Source organism: Ictidomys tridecemlineatus, chromosome 6, assembly GCF_052094955.1.
Source record: "Ictidomys tridecemlineatus isolate mIctTri1 chromosome 6, mIctTri1.hap1, whole genome shotgun sequence".
Classification (NCBI taxonomy): Eukaryota; Metazoa; Chordata; class Mammalia; order Rodentia; family Sciuridae; genus Ictidomys; species Ictidomys tridecemlineatus.
This window is the reverse complement of record NC_135482.1, coordinates 176,803,200-176,826,495: the sequence shown is the minus strand read 5'-3', so window position 1 is coordinate 176,826,495 and position 23,296 is coordinate 176,803,200. Positions and strand designations below refer to the sequence as shown.

General features: G+C 40.9%; 1 protein-coding gene across 3 annotated transcripts in view; it reads right to left on the bottom strand.

Moving 5' to 3' along the window:
- Flt3 (fms related receptor tyrosine kinase 3) overlaps positions 1–23,296 on the bottom strand; it is an 83,823-nt gene that overhangs the window by 1,484 nt on the left and 59,043 nt on the right. For 2 of the 3 annotated variants that reach the window (XM_078016187.1, XM_021730125.3), the window contains 8 exons: positions 22,956–23,066; positions 20,034–20,187; positions 17,569–17,651; positions 15,284–15,411; positions 10,333–10,455; positions 7,907–8,018; positions 7,451–7,550; positions 6,909–7,014 (listed from right to left, as the gene is read on the bottom strand). In XM_078016187.1, coding sequence (XP_077872313.1) covers positions 6,909–7,014; positions 7,451–7,550; positions 7,907–8,018; positions 10,333–10,455; positions 15,284–15,411; positions 17,569–17,651; positions 20,034–20,187; positions 22,956–23,066 — 917 coding nt within the window. Of the gene's footprint in view, positions 1–6,908; positions 7,015–7,450; positions 7,551–7,906; positions 8,019–10,332; positions 10,456–12,307; positions 12,734–15,283; positions 15,412–17,568; positions 17,652–20,033; positions 20,188–22,955; positions 23,067–23,296 lie in introns of those variants that run through there. The other variant, XM_078016188.1, reaches the window with a different exon arrangement.

The following is a 23,296-nucleotide window of genomic DNA, read 5'->3' as shown; positions in this document are numbered from 1 at the left end:
ACCAATGTGATCCTGCAATCTGTACACGTGGAAAAATAAGAATTCATACCCCATTTGAATCAAATGTATGATATGTCAAGATTATGGTATTGTCTTGAGCAACTAATAAAAAAAAAAAGAAATGAGATTTATCTCCTTACTTGCGTATGTTTCGTTAGAGACACAGTTAAGCATCCTTTGTGTACTTAATGGCCATTTGCATCTTACTGTGGCCAACCTGCTTACTTTGTTCAGCTTTTTCTATACACAAAAGAGTATGCATGTTTTTCTTATTATTTATCAGAATTCCGTATGATTTAGGGATTGTGCATTCTCTTTATTTAGATTTTACAAATTCCCTTCTTTCCTCCACCCTCGCTACTGCTTTTTTCATCTTATTTTGACAGTTGTAGTGCTGATTAGATGTGCTGATTTATTTATTTTTTCTTTCTAGGAAAATAAAACACACACACACACACACACACACACACACACACACTTATGTGAATCTGGTGCTACATAATGGCAGCTTTGCCCGTGACCCAGAGACAAGCAGTGCCTCATCAGACGTGTGTTTGTGAAGTAGACATAACATGTTATGAGCCATTAGACTTGCTTGAGTCCAACTGTATACCTCTAGCACTGAATTTCTAACTGCACAGTGAAAACTGTAACATAAATATTCATTACATTTGAACCCAGCATAGTCTCTCCTGAACTCATAGCCACCGCCATTCCTCCAGTGCCACGGTCTACAGGTTTCAGAACCACCTCTGTCTTCTCCATCTCTCTCTACTCCTGCAGCCAATCAGTTACTAGGTCTATTTATGGCACTCCTTTCAATTTTTTCTTTTCCATTTCTTTAAGTGACTTTTCAATGACTCTTTAGTCGCACAGGTAACACATGAACACAATATCCTTATAAAAATGTGAGACCTTAGGTTTCCAAATCTATCACTTTCCTTAGTTAACATCCTCCTTTCCATTCTTGATGTTATTTGTGCTTTTTCTTTTTTTCTTTTAATTGTTCACTTCTAAGATACTATACTTTGGTAGTATATTGTATACTTTGTTAATATAAAATATTAATTTCCAGGGTATACTCCATCCAAACAGTGGTCTCCCAATTCTGTATGTGTTACCACTGGCAAATTACCTAACTCTCTGGACCTCAATGTACTAATTTGAAAAAGATAGAACCTACTTCATGGGATTGACATGAGGATGAGTGAGTGATGAGTAACAGGTTAGTTGGTACTGTGTATGATAAACACTCAAAAATGCTAGAAATTACATTATTCATTCCAAGAAACAACTTCTGGTTTTCATGATTATCACTATAATTTTGTTGTTGCTGCTGCTTCCTTTATTACGACTTTACCTCTACTAATTTTTCAAGTATTGGGCATTGGACCAAGGGCCTTGCATATGCTAGACAAGTGCTCTTCCACCAAGCTACACACCTAGGCCCATCCCCAGCCTTTTTAATTTTTTATTTAGAGACAGGGTCTCTCTAAGTTGCTGGGGCTGGCCCACTGCGATCCTCCTGCCTCAGCCTCCCAAGTAGGTGGGAGTACAGGTATGTGCCACCCTATGTAGGTATTAACTCCTCCTTTCAGCTTTGTGCATTCTCTTTTCCCTCTCCTTCCTCCTTCTTCCTTCATTGCATACCCTCTCTATAAACTCTTTTTTATTTGTTCTAACTAGTTATACACGACAGTAGAATGCACTTTGACACATCATACTTCTTCTGGTTATACGTGATATAGAGTCACACCAGTCGTGTATAGTCATCTAAGTACATAGGGTAATAATGTCAGATTCATTTTACTATCCTTCCTATCCCCATATCCCTCCCCTCTAATCCAAAGTAACTCTATCCTTCCCTAGCCACCACCCCCTTATTGTGAATTAGCATTCGCATATCAGAGAAAACATCCAACCTTTGGTTTTTCAGGATTGGCTTATTTTGCTTAGCATGATATTCTCCAGCTCCATCCATTTACCAGCAAATGCCATAATTTCATTCTTCTTTAACTCTGAGTAATATTCCATTGTGTATTATACCACATTTTCCTTATCTATTCATCTGTGAAGGACACCTGGGTTGGTTCCACAGTTTAGCTATTTTAAGTTGAGCTGCTATAAACATTGATGTGGCTGCGTCAATGTAGTGTGCTGATTTTAAGTCCTTTGGGTATAAACTGAGGAGTGGGATAGCTGGGTCAAGTGATGATTCCATTTCAAGTTTTCTGAGGAATTTCTATACCGATTTCCATAATGGTTGCACCAATTTGCAGTGCCACCAGCAATGTAGGACTGTACCTTTTCTCTCACATCCTTACCAATATTTATTGTTGCTTGTATTCTTGACAATTGCCATTCTGACTGGAGTCAGATGAAATCTTGAATTGAAAGTTTGGTCATTTTGTTTTCTAGTAGATGATTTTACGATTATGAATCTGGGTAAGTTCCCCAGGTTCTACATTGGCACTGTTCTTTTTTGTCTATTCTCCTCCGTTCTCCTTCATTTTAACAAATAACTTTGTTAAGAAGTATGATTTCTCATTCTGGTACATGAATCTGGGAGCACAGGTATATTTTTGGCAGTGGATGGAACCTAGGGCCTCACACTTGCTGGCCACAGCCCTAGACCTTCGGGAGTTTTTTGGTGGCTCTTAGTGATTTTTCATTTCATTGCCTTCAGGTTAGTAAATGTGGCCTGTATTATAACAATTTTATTTACTCTTAAATTCTCTTTAGTTAGAAGGTTTACTAATTCTTGCCATTTTGTGCTATTTCCAAGAATTCTTTTTTTTATTTCTTTCTTCTTTGTTTTAATGGTTGATGATGCTTTCTATGGTCTTTTTCCTTTTTCTTATACTGAATCAAAAAGTTGTGTATTATATCTCTACCTTGCAGTGATAATTCTTACTGTGTGTGTGTGTGTGTGTGTGTGTGTGTGTGTGTGTTTGCATGCCAGGAACTGAACCCAGGACCTGTGCACACTAAATATGTGCTCATGCTCAGCCCTATTCTTATCTTACACTTTTAACATCCATATTTCATCTGACGCTTGCTTGACAATGAACCTGCCTCTGCTTGGAACCTCTGCAGAATACCATGCAACCTTGTCCTGCTGAGTGTTAGCACTTTTCCTAGTTTTTCATGAGCATCCTTCATTGTGGGTCTTCCCTCTCCACCCAATATTAGATGGTTTCATTGTCTCAGGGACTGTCCAATTTCTGGTCCACAGTGAGATTTCTTTCTTGCTTTCAAAGGCATTTATTACCTCACTACTTTTCATAAACACACACACACACACACACACACACACACACAGAGCTATATGCTTCTTGGTAACATTTTGTCCAATGATGGACTGCACCTGTGACTGTGTATACCACACAGCCTGATGTATGGTAGGCTCTTACATCCATGTTCATGTAAGTGCCTTCCGTGATGTTCACCCAACTATAAAATCTCCTAACCCCGTTGTTAAGTGACACACAGCTATATCGATTTCCTATAATCTGGGGGGCAGGCATAAGAAGGAAAATGATGAGGAAGTAAATGTTTTTAACCTGATTCAAATCTTATCAAAGCATTATGTGGTATCCCACTAATATGTACAGTTTTTACATTTTCATATATCTGCTAAAATTTTTTTTTTCAAAATAAATGTGAAGCAGAGCATGGTAGCATGTGCTCATAGTTCCAGCTACTTGGAGGCTGAGGCAGAAGGATCCCTTGATTCCAGGAGTTAGAGACCAGCCTGGGCAACACAGCAAGACCCCAAGACCCCATCTCAAAGCAAACAAAACGTGGAGAAATAGGGGAAACTAGATTTCAGTCCCCTCCTTCCATCACCCCACACTGCCGCTGCCCAGTCCATCCCCTCATTGTTGCTCAGCCCTATCTCGGTCACCTCTTGATGAAGGTCCTTACGTTTGATTTTTCGCCTGGCTTCTCCAAACTTGCTGTTACGCTTTCCTCCTTCTCCCCCCACCTCCCTTTCTTCCACAAGTGCCAGCAGCTGGGATTAGAACAATGAACAAAACAGACGTGGCCTCTAACCTACTCTCATGCTGACATTGGCTCATTGACTTAATAGACAGGCGGCAAGCATTACATCACACCGTGGCGATGGGAGGACATCATCCCTGCCTTTACAATCAACCCCGGGGTGAGAAAGACAGACCCACAGAGCAAAATCAGCATACAATATGAGTTGAGTCTCACACCGAGTTATATATAGAAAGTGTCCTGGAAATTCAGAAGGAGCCTAAAATCAGACGTGGGAAGCTGAAGGAAGCTTTGCCAGAGGAAAGATTGTTTGACCTGGGTCTTGAAGATTAAAGCTTGTTTGTCCATCCTAGAATTTTTTTTTCTTTTTCTTTTTTTGGTGCTGGGGACTGAACCCCAGGCTTTACATATGCTAAGCATACACTCTACCGCTGAGCTACATCCCAGCCCTATCCTAGAGATGGTCACGGGTTCACCATTCTCTAACTCATGCCCGCGCACGTTCATCAACCATTCTCTGGTCTGACCCTGCTGGTGTTGGGGTTAGATCTAACAGTGATGCTTTCTCTAGGTATTTTCCACCCCTTGTCCCTAGTTCTCTGAGAGCCATTTTCCTTCCTTAGTCCTTGAAGATGCAGATTTTACACAATCACTCATGTACGTCCAGGGAAAACTACCCTGGCCATGGTGGCCATGCTGGTTTTCCCATCCCAGAGATAAGGCAGGATTGTGTTTAAGAAAAGGAGCCACAATGGCAGCAGAAAAGCTCCTAGTGGGCCCAGCTTCCTGGTACTCTTGTGTGGATTATGCTTTGCACAAAAGTGCCCAGCAGAGGGGGCAGGTGGGGGCTGAAACCTAATCGGTGCTTCATTCCTTTAGACTGCATCAGAATGGAACAAGCTGCTGAGCCCTGAGTCGGGCTCCTCTCTGAACTCATCCCACTCAGAGATGGGATGGTGGCGCCATTTCCCACCTTGCTTGAGGAGCTGCTATTTTTTGTTTTGTTTTGTTTTTCCCCTGGATCACCCATGGCTCCTAGGCTGGTAGGGAAAAGAACCTTTCATCTGGGAGGGTCAGGGGGCAGAGAGGAAGGAATTGGGAGGAGAAGCTGGTAACCGTGTGTCTTTGAACAGGAATTCACTCAGGACTGGATCATCCAGGAAGTTGCCGTCCAACAGGTACTGAGGCCTCTTGGGCCTCCTGAATAGAGGAAAGGGGATTTGGACAGCTTCTGGGTGTGGGGACATGAAAGGAGAGCCTCAAACCAAAGCCCAGGAGGTCCTGAACACGCCAAGGGGTTCTTCAGCAGGGGTGGATCTGGCCTAGGTGGGCCATCTTTACAGTCTGGCTTCCTTCCCTGTGCCCCACCCACCCTGCATGTCAGCCACAGCCGTTTGGTTTTCACTCTACTTTCTCAACTTTGAACCTTGATTTCTTTTGTCCATGGAGCCTGGAATATTCTATCCATCCTCCATTCTCCCAAAGACAAAATGCTCCTCATTCTTCACACCCCATTCAGATCCCCCCATGAATTCATACCCAGCTAACAGTAAACATTGGTCAGTCCTCTCCCTTTGCTCCACCAGCTCATGTTTCGTGTCTTTCTAGAGCTCCTCTTTCAGTTTTTCTTATACATTATCTATTTACAGGTCCTCTGCCCAACAGCTTTTAAGTACCTTGGGGGTTTTCCATCTCCCAACCTTTTGACGTCATTCTCTGACAATAACTTAGTTTCTATATGTGATTGTTAGGAAAACCTCAGGAAGAAAGGACACACATGATCTAAACACGTCTATAGAAAGAACAAGCATTGAAAATGGACTCAGCGATTTAGAAAAAAAGGACAGAGAATCCACTTAAAGAATCGGGTTTATGCGGCTGGAGGGTTGGGGGGAAGGGGCTCAGTACTTGCCTACCATGCTCAAGGTCCTTGATTCTATTCCCAGGCCCCCAACACACATCATATTTATGTTTAAATAACATTTTGTGAGTAAATACCAATTTCCCAGTATAGGCAAAGTTTTCACACACATCATCTTATTTACTCCTTTTTACAACTCCATGAAGTAATATTTTTAATTTCATTTTTCAGATGAAGAAATAGAACTGACCACCCTAAAAAGACTGACTGAAGACAAGTCATAGAAGAAGTAAATGATTAGAGCCAGGATTCGATTGTAGGCAGTGGGAGTTCTAGGTTCATCTTTTGTTCACTGCATCCGAGGATAACTGTCTTTGCTATACAAGGTGGTATGACTGGGGAAAGAATTAGCAAAACAATCCCAAGTTCCCAAAGCTCACAGACTGTCTAGCTTGGCAACCCATTTTGCAGATGGAAACACTGAGACCAGGAGAAGTAAAGTGAGTTATCACAAAGGGCACAATATTAGAGCTGTTATTTTTATTTGATTATTATGTGTGTGTGTGTGTGTGTGTGTGTGGTGCTGGGGAGTGAACCCAGGGCCTTGTGCATGCAAGGCAAGCACTCTACCAACTGAGCTATATCCCCAGCCCCTGAGCTGGTATTTAACTCTCATGGCCCCAGTCCAATGCTCTTTCTTTTCTACCATGTCATATGATTGGCCCATGTCATTAGTCTGTACTAAAGCTTCATACTGAATTAGGGAAGACTAGTGGGTTGGGGAGGAATTAAGTTTTATTTAGTTGTCTAATCCTCTGTGTTGAATTTTACTTTATTGAATCAATTGACTGAAATCTCGAGAACAGATTTTTTTTTTTCCTAGAAACACCTCTTAATAAATATGTCTCAACCTACGCAACTTTCAAGGGGCAACCTAGATGAACTGAGGAGAGACAGACAACTTGGTCCATTTGGTCCAACAAGGAATGCTGTCAATTACCAATTTCCTTTATAGTAATATCAAGTTCTGGCTGCTACCTACCGCTTCTTCTGCATCTGCCAGCTGACATCCTAAAAATGAAGTCAGGTTAGGGAAGGACGGCCGCTTCCTCGAGTCAAAAGCCCAGCAGGATTGCATTATGAAGTATCTGGAAAAGCAAGAGAACAAGGACCAAGATGAAGAGACACAAATGAAGTAAAACGAACTGTTTTCCATATCATGAAGCACATTTAGGTACAGCTATGTGTTTATGGCATGTTTATTTTATGGCAAGTACTCCACTAGATTTTGTACTCATATCAGAAAGGAAAAATTAGAAGACGAACAGAAATGCATTTAATGATATACAGTGAAGGAGATGGAGTCTCATCCTCACAGATCACTCAAGCAAAGTAATTAAGATCCAGAAGCCTCTGAGGACAGGCAAGGACAGGTCAGTAGTCCCCCAAACAGGAAGATTTTAAGGAGTTTTGACCATAAAGGAGTGGGTTTTTATCATTTTCCGTGTGTGTCATGCATTCGGAAGTGGACAGATCTTAAATTTCTGATTTCAACCAATCTACTACTGTCCAGTTGGAACTTACATTTCTTCTGTAGCATAAAATGGCTGGTCCATTTTAAATCCACTCTGAATGAGTTTATAGAAGTTAGCATCAACCGGAATGCCAGGGTAAGGATTCACACCTGAGAAAAAGAGGAAAGCAGTGTAGCCATTCATCCATTCCTTCATTTGGTGAAACATGTATCAAGAACTCCCATGTGCCAGGGACAGCCTGCAGCGAGGGCTGCAACGCGTTGGACAGTCACAAGACTTCCCAAGCAGGTTGCGGACCAGTGAGGAAGACGGCTTAGGGACATCAGCAAGTAACACATCAAGTGGCACATGTTGCAACAGAAGCAAGACCAGGAGCTATGGGAGAAGCCCAGGTGGCATTTTATGTACCCTCTGGTTGAGGGGGTGCAAGGGTGGGGAGGGGTGCAGAGGGAGCAAGATGCACAAGACCCAGAGCCCAGGGACACGAGCAAAGTGCCAAACATACCAAGTGAGAATATTTCCCAGAGTAAAATTCCGTACGACCAGACATCACTCTTAATTGTGTAGATCCCTTCAAACAAGCTTTCAGGAGCCATCCACTTTACAGGCAGACGGGCCTACGTAAAACCCAAGAGGAGATCCCACGGTGAATCTCCCACGTACAGTCCCCTGGCTTCTTTTGTTTCAGTAGATGATGAAATGTATTATTCCCCTGAGGCCCTTCTTTTATTTGTTTGTTTGTTTCTTTTTATTTTTTTTTTTTAAATATTGGGGAATTGAACCCAGTGGTACTTAACACTGGGCTACATCCCCAGCCCTTTTCATGTTTTTATTTGGAGACAGAATCTTGCCAAATTGCCCAAGCTGGCCTCAAACTTGCAATCCCCCTGTCTCAGCCTCTTGAGTCCCTGGGATTACAAGCATGTGCCTCTGTGCCATGCTTCTCTTCATATTTAATTGAGAAAATCACATTCCTCATGTGAAAGTTTCTCACTTTCAAGTTAACTTTCTAATAATAGTAGCCGTGTGTGTGTGTGTGTGTGTGTGTGTGTGTGTGTGTGTGTGTGTGTGTCTGGCTATATAAATATAATCCTTAAAACTCATCTTGAACAAAAGCTGGCGCTTCCAAGGGGTAAATGTAACAGTAGTCAGACGCTTTCCATTAAGGAAGGGCTAGTCAGTTGCCCGCAGGGAAGTGGGCTCAAAGTGCGTTAGTATAATCTTGTTAAAGCACTTCTCAGAAGAACATTAGTAGAAATGCTGTCCCCAAGAATGTGGTGAGGGGAACTTATGTCATCACTTCCAGAAATGATACCAGACTGGTTTCTGTGGTTTTAATAATTTCCAGTAGCATGAGAGGGGGGTTTTGACTTAGTACCACCTCAGGTTTGACTCAGGACACGGGATGGTTAGGTTCCTGAGACGGAGCCTTTTGTACTGATTTTTGTTTTTCATGGATCCAGGAACACGTCCCAGCACATGTTTAGTCTGCCAAGTAAAATCAAAGCCCCAGGAAAAAACCCTGTTTTAAGTCCTACACACAATGGAGGAGCTGAACAAATCAAGCGGGCTAGTCTGGTTCATTTAATTCATTAAAAGAATTAATTGTGGTTCTAAATGGAATCCACCTTCCCACATAAGAGACAGCTGGCTGGTAGAACAGAAGCTGCATCACCCTGGGGGAGTGGTCAGCATATTTATGATTTCAGCTGTAATAACTGAGGAGCAGATTTTAAATCAACTAAGGTGATTACATTTGATCCTAGTAGGAATGCAGTTTAATTTGATCTTACACATTTATTGGCTGTTTATCCTAAACAAGGTGCTTTCCTGTTGGTTTTATTGGTTTATTCCCACAGCCCTACCAAGTCAATGGAACCCTTTTGGGAAACGTGGTATCATAGTGGTGAGGCAGAGGCTTGGTGTTTAGACTCTTTGTGTTCAAATCCACGTACTGTGTAACCAGCACATGTTACTTTTCTGTACCTCAGTTTCCTCATCCACAAAGTGGATAAATTCATATATGTAAAGTGCCCACAAGAGTACTTGGCACATAGTAAGGACTAGTCCAGCTTTTGCTACTATTATTATTTCACAAGTAGGGACAAAGATGGAGAGAGCAATCCTCAAAATGAAAAACCAAAAAGAAGAGGAATAGGGACTTAAAAAAAGGTGTCGTAATTCTTTAATTTTATTTTTTTTAGTTGTAGTTGGACATAATATCTTTATTTTATTTATTTGTTTTTATGTGGTGCTGAGGATCGAACCCAGTGCCTCATACGGGCAAGGCAAGTGCTCTGCCACTGAACCACAGTACCAGCCCCAGGTGTTGTAATTCTTAAAAACCACTCTTTCAACTACAAAATTTCAACTACAAAATACCGAGTATTTCTCTTGTATTTAAAAGCAGACCCAGGTATATTCTATGTCTCCCTGCTTTCACAGTAATAGGGTAACAGATCTTCATCAATTAATATTTAATTTAATTATCATGCCCTTAAGATTTATATTTAACATTCATATGTTGTACATTTTGAAAACTATTGGAACTATTAGCTTTTCTCAAAATTGGAAATATAACCCAACAGTCTCTTTATAGCTAAAGAAACTGAAATAAGTGCAAGTAATGAGATTTTTTTTTTCTTTTTAAGTGCAGACTGCACTCAGAAGCCCCTAATGGATCTATTCTGACCAGCTAGCCCAAGGATAGATGTGTGGCTATTTTGCTCCCTTTTTATTATAGATGGAAAATTCCCTGAAGCTGTAGAAAAATCTTTCAAGCGTAAGTAAGCAAACTGCTCTAAGAGTTTTTGTGTGCATGTGTTACTGTAAATCAAAATTGCATTACCGAGTACAGATGTTTACCGTAATAATGAAAAAAAACCCCACAAAAACAGCAGAATAAAAACATGGAAGAAGTAGCAGCCTCACATTGCCCCTGACGACGTAGTTGGAATCGCTCAGGATATCTCGAGCCAATCCAAAATCACAAATCTTCACCACCTTCCCATGGGTGACGAGCACGTTCCTGGCTGCCAGGTCGCGGTGAACACACTAGGAAGAATGGGATCACAGGGTTACTTGCCCTAATGGATACTATCACAGAAAGTGCAATCAAGTTCAACAGGGGTTTCAGATGACAGAAGGTCTCCCATCTTAACGGGGCCAGGAGCGGTTGTCATGGTGTGTAACAAATCAGGCAAACGCAGCAGCCCGGTTCTTCAGCTCTTGTGGTTGCCGTCAGTTGTGCTGCTTATAGAGCGTTTCCCAGAGGCCAAAGGACAGTGGTTCTTAAAAAGAAAATCGAATTGAACTGGGTGTGCCATCTTGCTTTCTAAGAAAGACATGTGACAACAGGGGCCTCTGCTGAGCCACTAAGGTGATTTTCAGATTGTCTTCTTCGCTCCTTGGGTGGGTGTGAAGACAATCATCTCGTTTCTGGCTGGGAAATGGCTTTAGGAATAAAAAGGAGTAATAGCAAAGAAACTATTCAGAAAAAAAGAAACAAAACTAAACTAAAAATGACTTTGGGGAGGTTTACTAAGACAGAATTCAGAGTTTCTGAGCTGAGAAGAATCATGACATTAGTCCAATAATATGGCAGGAAAATTAATTCTTTGAAGAAAGATTTTCAAAGGAACAGGGCACTAGTTATAAGTGTCCAATGTGCTCTCTTTACTCTTTAAAAAATAAAAGCAAAATCCATAAAAACTAAAATGCAGGCTGGGTTGTAGCTCATTGGTAGAGTGCTTGCCCAGCATGTGTGAGGCACTGGGTTCAATTCTCACACCACATATAAATAAATGAATAAAATAAATGTCCATCAACAACTAAGAATTTTAAAGAAGTCTAAAATGTCTGTGTCACAATCCCTCTTGCTCTCCCTCTGAACCCCCCTATTTTCGTGGTGTACTGGGGACTGAACCCAGGAGTGTTCTGCCTCTGAGCTATATCTCCTAGCCCTTTTGTGAAATTTTATTTTGAGACAGAATCTCACAAAGTTGCCCAGACTGGCCTTGAACTTGCCATCCTCCTGCCTCAGCCTCCAGGTAGCTGGGAATATAGGAGTGTACCACCATGCCCAATTCCAAATTCAATTTTTTGAGTGCCAATTATCTACTTGCATTTTACCCATCTTACCATTAGGCCCTGTGGACTGCCTTCCCGCTCTCACTGCTTTGGCTAAGGCCCACACTGGCCAGTGTGGCTCCCCTCCTGCCTCTATTTGATTTGACCTCTCTTTGGTATTTGTTACTGTTGGCCAGCTCTCCTCCGTCAGGTCCTTCTTCTGTGACTTCTGTAGATGACGCCTGTTTTCCTCTTCCAGCGCTCTGTTCACAAGCCCCTTCTCATTCCCTAGAGCTGCATCCTCTCCTTCCTCATCCTCCACCAAACCATCTCATCCAATCCTAGGGATGCAAGTACCATCACCCAAATCTCTATTTACAACCTGATCACTTCTCTTGTGCTCAGGTATCTACTACACTAAGATCTACTCAGTCGCTCACACTGAATACATCTAAGTTATTATCTTTATCCAAAAATCCTCCTCCTGATTCCACAATCCCTACCCTATTCCATGTTCCCTGCCGGTTTTCCTTCTTCAAAAATTTCCCCCAGCCCAAGGATGAACTCCTTCAAAAAGCCTTTTCTAGTTTAGGCATGATGGCATATGCCTGTAATCCCAGCAACCAGGAGGCTGAGGCAAGAGGATTGCCATCCTCCCAAGTTCAAGGCCAGACTCAGAAACTTATCGAGGCCTTAAACAACTTAGTAACAGCCTGTCTTAAAAGAAAAAATAAAAAGGGTGAGGCTCAGTGGTTAAATGCCCCTGAGTTTAATTCTTAGCATTAAAAAAGAAAGAAAGAAAGAAAGAAAGAAAGAAAGAAAGAAGGAAAGAAAGAAAGAAAGGAAGAAAGAAAGAAAGAAAGAAAGAAAGAAAGAAAGAAAGAAAGAAAGAAAGAAAGAAAGAAAGGAAGAAAGGAAGAAAGAAAGAAAAGCCTTTTCTATTCTGTCGGTCCCTGGCTAGGCCTGATGTGCAAGTCTCTCCCTGGGATTCCCAGAACTTACTTTGATCACAGCACATTATCGTCTCTGATTTGCATGTCTGCTTATCTCTTTCTCTCCTATCAAACATAACATCTTTGAGCCCAGGAGTCATATCATTACTGACGCCCTCTCTCCCCCTAGCACAGTGTAGGTACATAACCAGCGCTCAACAAATGTGTGAGGACATCAAGGAGCCTATGGAGGAGACTGAGGGACAATCAGAGAAGCAACAAGAGGGAGGGCAAGCAGGAAAGAGCGACGTGCATGATTCAGAGGAGAAGGCCTGCAGAGGAGACAAAAGGGGAAAGGGTCTAAAAGACTGGATATTCTTCAAAACTCATATTAGTGCAAGCCCAGCGGGGCAGGGGAAGCAGCGCCCTTGATTGCCAATTGTGAGTCGTTTAGCTTATGATGTGTTGTTCTGCATCCCAAGAGACCCATCATAAGTTGGCAAAGACTGCATTGAGTACACCTATCCCACTGAGCAGCCTGGCTTAGGAACTAGGCACTCTAGGTGGTTTCCTCTCCTGATCACAGAGTGACTGTGAGGTGCAGCCGACACTGCTGCCCAGCGTCACGAGGAGGATCACAGCACATACCACTAGCCCAGGGAAAAACCCAAATTCAAATTCTAAATACGGCTTCTATTGAATGTATAGGGCCTTGACACCTTCCTCAGGTTGAAAAAATGTAAAGGGACTATCACAGGTGGGGACCTTCTACAAACAGCCAGGCGATCAGGCAGATGCTCTCCAACATCTATAGACACTCGCGAAAGCACCGCTGTCCACGTGTAGGCGAACTTGGACAAAGGGTAAGGAGGGCAAGAAGCCCGAGGAAGGGAGATCGGAACCGCAGGTGAGAAGATGAAGAAGGGAAGGCCGTGCCTCGGATGGATGGGAGAGGGGGCATATTTCATTGAGACAGCAGGGTTTGTCCTTTGTTTTTGAGACAGGGTCTCACTCAGTGGCCTAGGCTGGGCTGGAACTGGTGATTCTCCCACCTAAGCCTCCTGAAGACCTGGGACTATGGGTACGGGACACCATACCCTGTTCCAAGGCAGGAGTCTTTTAAAGGCAAACAACAACAGTTAAAATCCCTCTTTCCAAATTCAGGGAGGAAAGAGGAGAAAAGAGGTAAAGGGAAGGAAGTAGAGAAGGAGAGGAAGAGAATAAGTCATCTAAAGAAAGTAGAGCAGGAAAAAGTTTGGAAATAAAGAGAAAGAAGGTAATGGAAGGTGAAGGAGCCCAGGGAACGTCACGTCTAAGTATGGGGCCCTGGTATGCTGCTTATTTTTCACTAGGCTCTTGGGGTCCAGCAGACGTTGGATGAGGCTTTTCTCTGCGGTTCCCTTAACTACCTAAAGGAACTTTGTCCCCAGATCATTGTTCTTTTTTTTTGTTTGTTTTTAATTTTAGTGTGTGTGTGTGTGTGTGTGTGTGTGTGTAGTGCTGGGGATTGACTCCAGGGTCTCACACATGCCAGGCAAGCGTTCTACCACTGAAACACCCCCAGCTCCACTGTCTGTTCTTCAGGTCCCTTCATCCCCCCCTAAAATCATTAACCACTCCTCTAAAATACCTCCCCACATCTCTCTCCTCTATGAAGAGAATTAAGCTTCAACCATCTGGCCCTTCCTTGAGCTTCATAAAAATTTTATGTGGCTTCCATACACATACGCATGTAAATAAATGTATATGCCTTTCCTCCAGTTAGTTGTCTATTATCCATTTATTCCAGCATTCTTGAAACTCAGGTGGCAGGGAGATATTCCTTTTGCCTCTACAAAGGGAAGAAAATAATGAAAGGAAGTGACTAGAGGATGCTTTTATCTGCTGATAGGCACGAGTCCTGTCAAATGGCAGCGAACAGCAGTGCTAAAAGGCAAGGACAGAATGCAAAATTAGGGCAAGACAATGGTCTGAGGCAGTCTCCATACCCTTGCAATAACAGCCCTAATGGATCTGGGATTAGCAATCAAAGAGACTGTGGGCCTACAGAGCTGCCGTTAGAACACAGCCTGTTAGTGCAAAGTTAGACAGATGCCCAGGGTAGCGGTCATGCTGAGTTTTGACCTCCATTCACCCCCTGGAGCAAATGCTATGTGCAAGGCAGGACCTGAATGGCTGGCTGTCTAAGGAGGGATTGACAATGCCACACTTCCTTGTGAATGGGATTTCCAAACTCTTCCCTTTTTTTTTTTTTTTTTGGTGCTGGGATTGAACCCAGGTGTGTTTTACCATTGAGCTACATCCTCAGCCATTTTTATTTTTTAAATTTTGAAACAGGGTCTCACTAAGTTGCTCAGGCTGGCTTGAAGTTACCACCCTCCTGACTTCCTTCCTGAGTCACTGGGATACAGGTGTGGGCCACCACAGACAGCAGGGACTTCCTATCTTGACCTTGTTCCCTTAAGTTCCAGAGGACGCTAGGCAGCCTAGGAAGGTTATGCTAGCCATTTTGCAATAAGGAATCCCAGACCTTTATGATTCATTAGCAAAGAGTGAAGTAATGTTCTTGATAACTTCAACAGTAAAGAGGGGAAAAAACAGGCATCAAGGGAGACAAGTTATGATAAACAAACAAAAAAATACAGGCACATCTCTTTTTCATAGTTTTATATAAGCACGTCTTTTTTTCTTTTTTTAATTTTTTTTTAGTTGTATATGGATTCGATGCCTTTATTTGTCTTTATGTGGATTGAACCCAGTGCCTCACACTTGCGAGGCAAGTGCCTATCACTGAGCTACAACTCCAGCCCTGGCACGTCTTTTTTCATAGTTATCTTTTTATATTTTTTGTTAGGTTTTTTTTTTTTTTTTAAGACGCTTACCGACTTAAATTCTAGGAATTCCATTCCTTTGGCAACTTGATACGCAAAGCAAAGAAGATCTTCAAATGTAAGCACATTCAAGTCCTCCTCTTCTTCCAGTCTTTTCTGGTTTTCATATTCAACTTCATCTGTAACATAGAGTCAGCTCTGACTTTTGTCAAAATGCTAAGAAGGTGCCTTATCAAATTTCTATGAAAAGGTTATTAAAACCAGTTAGGTGAAGTGTGTTCAATACAATTTATAGGAGATCGCTGACTTGAATTGGGCTCCTGTATTAGTCTCAACAGATCAAACCAAAATGTTGTCACCATACTAAAGTTCCACATCATCAAGCAGAAAGGAAGTTATCTGATCTTCTGAGAAATCAGGAGAGATAACAACCAAATTTCCTAAACAGACAGTTCAGTTGGGCCTTTAACCTGAAGTAACCTGATATGAACCAAGTAGATACTATTTTTCTGTCTCCTTGTCCCTGAGAAACTAACTTTGAAATGAATAGATTCCCTATTCTCTCTTCTTGTTGCTGCTTCCTTTGGCCCCTCTGTCAACCTCTTCTGCTCAGCCCATTGAAACACTCATTCTGTTTTTTGGAATAAAGTAGTGCATGATTCTAGAATCACAAATCAAACCAATGAAGATCTTTAAACTGAATTTGTTGCAATTTTGTGTTGGAGCAGGTGCTAATAATATGGGAATCTGGGGATACAAAAAAAGGGAGAGACACACTAAGTCTCAAAGAAGCACCTCCAAACCATTGACATGAGGAAATTCCCATGGACATTTGGAACTCTTGAGCCACTCAGTCCACGCCCTCCTCCCACCCACCATGTCCTTGTCTATAAAAACTAATATGAGGCCCAGGTGTGGTTGCATGCCCATAATTTCAGTGCTCAGGAGGCTGAGGCAGGAGGAGGATTGCAAATTCAAGGTCAACCTCAGCAACTTAGCAAAGCCCTGAGCAACTTAATAAGAATAAAATTAGAATAAAAAATGAAAATAATTAGAATAAAAAATGAAAATAAATAAATAAATGGGCTGGGGATGTAGTTCAGTGGGAAAGCAATCCTGGGTTCAATCCCCAGCACCAAAACAAAAACTAACATCCATGTGCAAGGGCAGGGAAAACTGGTGGCAATGGCTTAAGTTTGCACTAACTTCACCTCTAGTCCAGTCCCTAGCAACCAACCCTCTATAAATATCAACACCTCCCACCCCAAGGGGTTGCCAGGTCTTCATCTGGAGATGGCCCACACTCTCCTTTGAATGGGCATCCCTTGCTTTATCCCAAAGGCTTCTCACTCTCACATTCTCCCTTCAATGTGCCTCTGTTTTCCTAAATAAACCTCTGTCTGTGCCTCTGACTGGCACATGCTACAATTCTTTTCCTTCCCATGTGCCAAGAACTCTGCTCGTCCTGGGTCCAGTTCCTCCATCTCTCTGAGAGCTCCTTAGACCTTTCTTTGGAGTCATCTCTTCTCCAAACTAAGACACATATGTGAAGTTCTTACAAACCTGTTTTTGCTCACTGTGGCCACAGAAAGATTATTTTTATTTAGAGATAAATTTCCTAGCTGCCTTGATAATAGATGGCCCCTGGTTATTCAGGAGTTGCTTTGGGGAGTGTTTTTTGGGGGGGTATTGGTGCTGAGGATTGATCCCAGGGCTTTGTGCATGTGAGGCAAGCACTCTACCAACTGAGGTATATCCCCAGCCCCCTACTCAAGAGTTTTTAAGACCCTTTTATCATGCTAGGCAGATATGTCACATTGGAAAAAGAAAAAAAAATACTAATCAAGTTTCTACCACATTTTATGAACTATTATTTTGCACTTGATATTTTTCTGCATACTCCGTCAAATAGTCCTATGAGAAAGATTTATTAAACTTGTTTTATAAATGATAAACTGTGAATCAGATGTTTTCATAATAACTTGTCCAAAGTCATCCATCTAGAAAGTGAAGGAAACAGAACTTCTGCCTGACTCTGTGACTCGCCATTGTTACCACTTATCCTGTGATAAGGTGGCTCTGTTTAGTTTAAAAAGCATAACCTGACCAAATAAAATAGTCTTCAGTGTATTGGTTGACCATTAATAAGAAAGTCTTAAAATACAAACTGTTGGCTTTTCACTACTTTCAAGCAAGTTGCATTATCAAGCTTATCACTGACATCAGCAAAGAAAGAAACCATGCCTTTGCCATTGTATGCTTTTTAAAAATAGCGAACATGAAACTCTTGTATCTGTTTCCATTTTAAAGTACCACTAATTAGAATAAAGTATTACCTTCAGAGTGAATTGAATTCCCATTGAATCCTGAGACCTGATCCGAGTCCTGGTGTATCTGAACTTCTCTTGAACCAGGCATACTATGAAAGAGAAATTCGTTCATTAGTTACATTTGTCTTCTGAGCAGACATTCTATTTTTTAAAAAAAATAAATAAGTTCATCAGAGAAAGGATTCCAATTATAAATGAGTTTTTAAATTAAAAACACACAATCAACATGTCAAATTTTTGTCTACATTAGAAACATCTGTGTGCTTGGGCCTGCTGGTCTAACTAGGATAAGTGATCTCTCAGTCCTTGTCACATGACAGGCTGAGTGTTGAAGTTATACTTTATAAAAAAGAAATGAGACTTCGTGAGATTAATATGATTTGTTAAATCACAAAGCTAATAAACACCAGAACTAGGAATCACACCTCACTCTTCAATTTCTAAACTTGCCCATTTTTCCTTGAAAAGCTCAAGTGTAATACAGCTCTACAGATCTATAAAAACCGAAGGGCTTTGCCATCCATTTTTGTTGGTTGTTGAGTTGGTTTTTTGTTTTGTTGCTTTTTTCTTTTTTTGTGGTAGGATTGAACCCAGGGCTTCATGCATATGAGCTACACCCCCAGTTGATCATCCTTTTCTCAATTTTGTTTTTGTGAAACTCATTTCCCTTCCCTATGGAAGTAACAGTCATAATGAAAATCTCTTTAAAACTGTATTGTATAGAACTCTTCACTGAGGAATTCTGCACCAATTATAGTGATTCAATTTATTCCAGTGTATGAGTTTATCCCAATTTACAATTTCCATATCTTTTGAAATAGCTCCATGCTTTTAGGTCACAAATATTTCAAAATTAATTGTTTTGAGGCATTTAACACCCTGATGATCAAAATGAATTAAAAGAGCTAATTACTGCCGATGAAGTGCTGATCACACACATCTGACTCTTAGGATAGATTCTCTCTTCTAGAGTATGTATGGAGGTGTCGTTCAGTGGTAGAGCATATGCTTAGCATGAAAAAGGTCCTGGGTTCAATCCCCCATACCTTAAAAAATATGCATGATATTATATAATTTTCTCAGCTCTAGAGTATGAACTGAGAAATGTGGATAATTGGTGTGATGGGTAGACACAGGTAAGGGCAAGTGTTCACAGACATATATGGGGATCTTTATGGGGCTCTGTGGCTTTAAGATGCTGTATCTCCATGAAAGAGCTTAAAGTTTGGGAATCTCCACTCATTCTCAAGAGACTCCCAAAAGAGAAAAGTCTCTGACAAGTAATTCTACCTTCAGAATAAGGAAGAGCTTTCACCTACGCAGAGGGAAAAGAATGCATTGTGGGGGCTGGGGTTGTGGTTCTTTGGTAGAGTGCTTGCCCAGCATGTGTGAGGCACTGCGTTCAATTCTCAGCACCACAAAAAAAATAAACAAACCAAAGGTCCATCGACAATAACAACAAAATTAAAAAAAAAATGCATTGTGGGTGGAAGAATGCCTATGGATCAGTTCAGATAAAGCTGCTGTAATGCTGTGATGCAGGTCATCAGCCAAAAATTTCAAGGCTGAGGAGCATGCCACCAAACTCCTAAAGACTTCATTTATGCATACTTAAACAATAACTCCATCAGGATCAAGAATCACTCAGGATCCACACAGGTGGCAGGATATACAGCACAGAGCACAGAGACAAAGTGGCCACTAGTTTATGTTCCCATGATATGCCAATCAATCCATCTTAACATTTTAAAACCCAATTTATGAGTTCAGACCCTTTTGTGCAACAGTCCCAGGACTTGAGCTGTTTTCTATGAGTATGCCAAGGACATTGGAAAAGGTCTTCATTCTTTCTACCAATACCTGTGTGGCAACCAGGAAACCTAAAAGATGGGATTATGAACCTTTCTCAAACCAAGGGTTTCTAGGGTATGATTTAGGCAGGTACAAAGGGACTGGCTCATTAGTAACTGCACTGAAGGAAAGGAAAGGTGTTATGGTTCCAAATCAACAGGGAGACTACAGCAGCAGTTGGGGCATACATTCCACGACTACTTGTAGATGCCTGCAAGCACAGATAGTGCCAAACACTATATATACTACATTTTCCCTCTACATAACAAGACTATGATAAGGTTTAATTTATAAATTAGGCATAGTAAAATATTAACAATAATTGCAAAGTAGAACAATTATAACAATATACTTTAATAAAATTATTTAATACTGATTGATTTGTTCATTTCTGGACTTTCTCCCATTTAATATTTTTGGACTGCAGTTGACTAAGCGTAATTGAAGCTTCTTTCAGCAAAACAACAGATAATGGGGCACCACTCTAGATCTAAGATAAGTGACTTGTCTTAGACTCCTGGATCACACAGTGCCTTTAGAAACTGGCTACTGAAGAGTATTTATCCATCACACCTTTTCTATGTCCTGTGTAATAATGAAACCTTGGCTCGGCTTCTTACCTGGAATTTGGATGTGATTGGAAAGTGGGATAAAAACTGAAATTGTGTTCCTTGAAAATCTCTGTCCATGTCCTATGGAATTTTTCTCTTTTATTTCTTAGGTAGTTGAGGAGATCACCATAGCAACAGTATTCAAAAATCAAGTAAATTGGTCCTGAAATAGTTACAGTTTTAATTATAGATGTACAAACGCCATATTGTTTTTTCAGAAATCTGCACAACATACAACATACTCTGTGAGAGCTCAGTTCTCCCCCAACTTTGGGCAAGTATATTTTCTGAGCCTATCTCTTCTTATATCTTAAACTCAATTTTAGCTTTCTGCCTAAACTTTTTTTGGAAATTAGTATCTCCTCGACAGTCTATTTGGCCCTTATATACATGGCTTCACCAAAACCACTGGCCTCCTGGCTTCTCCACTTTGCAATGGGGAATACACTGTATTATGAACACTTGCTTGGCATGCTAGTTTGAATCTTGAACATTCTTGAAAGGCCCATGTGTTGAAGGTTGGTACCTAGACAACAGTGCTATTGGGAAGTGGTATAATCTTTGGACGTGGAGCTTAGTTGGAGAAATTAAGGTAAATGGGGTGCAGGACTGGGGCCCCTTCCTACCTCTCTCTCTTTCTCTCCCCCTGCTCTCTTGTTTTACAAGAACATTTATAGAAGCTTTATTCATAATTTCTCAAAACACTATTATTCATGCTAGGACCAAGGAAAGAGGGATATAGATTTAAAAACTGTGGTCTATCCATACAATGAAATGTTTCCCAGCAATGAAAATACTACTACATATAACAGAAAATGGCCTTGGAAATATCAAGCTAAATCTCTTTCTTTGTTTCCCAGTCACCAAGAGTGAACAGGCTTCCTCCATCTTGCATTCCTACCATCTTGCACTACGCCACCACAGACCCAAATTGACAGGGTCAAGAGACCATGAATTAAACCTCTGAAATCATGAACTGTAATAAAATTTTCCTCCTTTTAAATTATCTCAGGTATTTTGTCATAGTGATAGAAAGCTGACTAACATACTTGGTAAATATATGCTGCCTCATAGTGGGATTGGGATAGGAAGCATGGGAGGAATAGACCAATTCTAGATAGGGCAGAGGGGTGGGAGGGGACAGGAGGGGGCATGGGGTTATTAATGATGGTGAAATGTGATGATCATTATTATCAGCAAAAAAAAAATAATATGTGAGGTGAATAGGAAGTCCACATCCTGGGAACAAATTTTTATCCCTCACACATCAGATAGAGCTCTAATCTCTAGGGTATATAAAGAGCTCAACAAGACAAGCACCAAAAAAAAAAAAAATCCAATCATTAAATGGGCCAATGATCTGAACAGACACTTCTCAGAAGAGGATATACAATCAATCAACAAATATACGAAAAAATGCTCATCATCTCTAGAAATCAGAGAAATGCAAATTAAAACTACTCTAAGATACCATCTCACTCCAGTAAGAGTGGCAGCCATTATGAAGACAAACAACAAGTGCTGGCGAGGATGTGGGGAAAAGGTACGCTCATACACTGCTGGTGGGACTGCAAATTGGTGCAGCAATTTGGAAAGCAGTATGGAGATTCCTTGGAAAATTGGGAATGGAACCACCATTTGACCCACTGATTCCTCATCTTGGACTATACCTAAAGGACCTAAAAACAGCATATTACAAGGACACAGCCACATCAGTGTTTATAGCAGCACAATTCACAATAGCTAAACTGTGGAGCCAATCTAGATGTCTTTCAGTGGATGAATGGATAAAAAAATGTGGCATTTATACACAATGGAATATTACTCAGCAATAAAAAAGAATAATATCATGGCATTTGCAGGGAAATGGATGGCATTAGAGAAGATTATGCTAAGTGAAGTTAGCCAATCCCAAAAAACAAATGCCGAACGTCTTCTCTGATATAAGGGGGGTGACTCAAAATGGGGTTGGGAGGGAAATAAAGGGAGGAAGATTACCTCTAGATAGGAAATAGGGGTGGGAGGGAAAGGGAAGAAAAAGGGGAATAGCATGGATGGTGGAAGGAGACCCTCATCATTATACAAAATACATGTATGCAGATGTGAATTTGTTGTCAACATACCTTATATACAAACAGAGATATGATAAATTATTGTATAATGATATATAAAGAATTGTATGCAAAAATAAATTAATTAAAATAAATAAATAAAAGTACAGGTACGAAGACACAAATGGATGTGAATATACTATGTATACAACCAGAGATATGAAAAATTATGCTCTAAATGTGTAATAAGAATAGTAATGCATTCTGCTGTCATATAAATTTTAAAAATATATGCTGATTTATTGTTTGCCCGAGGAAAGGGAAATATGTTTCCAGTCCTCTCTTAGATCCATTTTCTCATTTTCATCTTCTGTTACTTCTAGCCCCAGCCCTGCTGTCCCAGAAAGAACCACCTTTGGGTACATTGTTTGACTATTCATAGAGAGACATGAGAGAATTAGAGACCATGCCCTCGAGAATTCTGGGAAGATAAAGTTTCAAACCCCACCTTGACTGTGACTTGTTTGAAAGCAGCCTATTGGAAGCACTGGCCAAGCTCTGTACCTCTTTTCACCATTACATTTATGCCAGCTCCACAGCTGGGGAGAGAAGTAGGCACACCAAAAAAAAATGTACTTGCAGGATTGTTGTTTCTAAGCATGTTAGATTTTTTGTGTGACATATCCCAGTGGATCAGATACAAAAGGGGTATTCATTATGTTCACCCATTTGAAAAAATGGAGTGCTCAATGTCTAATTCCACTTGAAATGGGGGCCCACACTATGTCTGAGAAAAGAGCAAAAAAGAATGAGAACAAACGTCTTTTTGGTCTTCAGGCTAAACTATTTTGCATTAGGTGTCTTGGTGGAAACTGATTACCTGACAGTGTACATGCCCCCAGCAGATTCACAATGTTCTCATGATGTCCCAAGTGAGTCATCATTTTGAGTTCTGACATGAGTGCCTCTTTTTCAGAGCTGTCAGCCTTTTCTGTCAATGGAGGAATAACAAAATGTCAAACTCAAGTAAAACAGTAATTTTATGTTGTTTAATACATTAAAAGTTTCCCCAGTTCAGAGATGATTTTATTACCTATCTAAATTCAAAACCAAGAGAAAAAGGAGACATCAAAACAACACATGAATTTTGAATAATAATATGTTATGCCTTCAAACAAAATTTCAAGATTATGGTACAAATGTTGAATATAATAATATGGC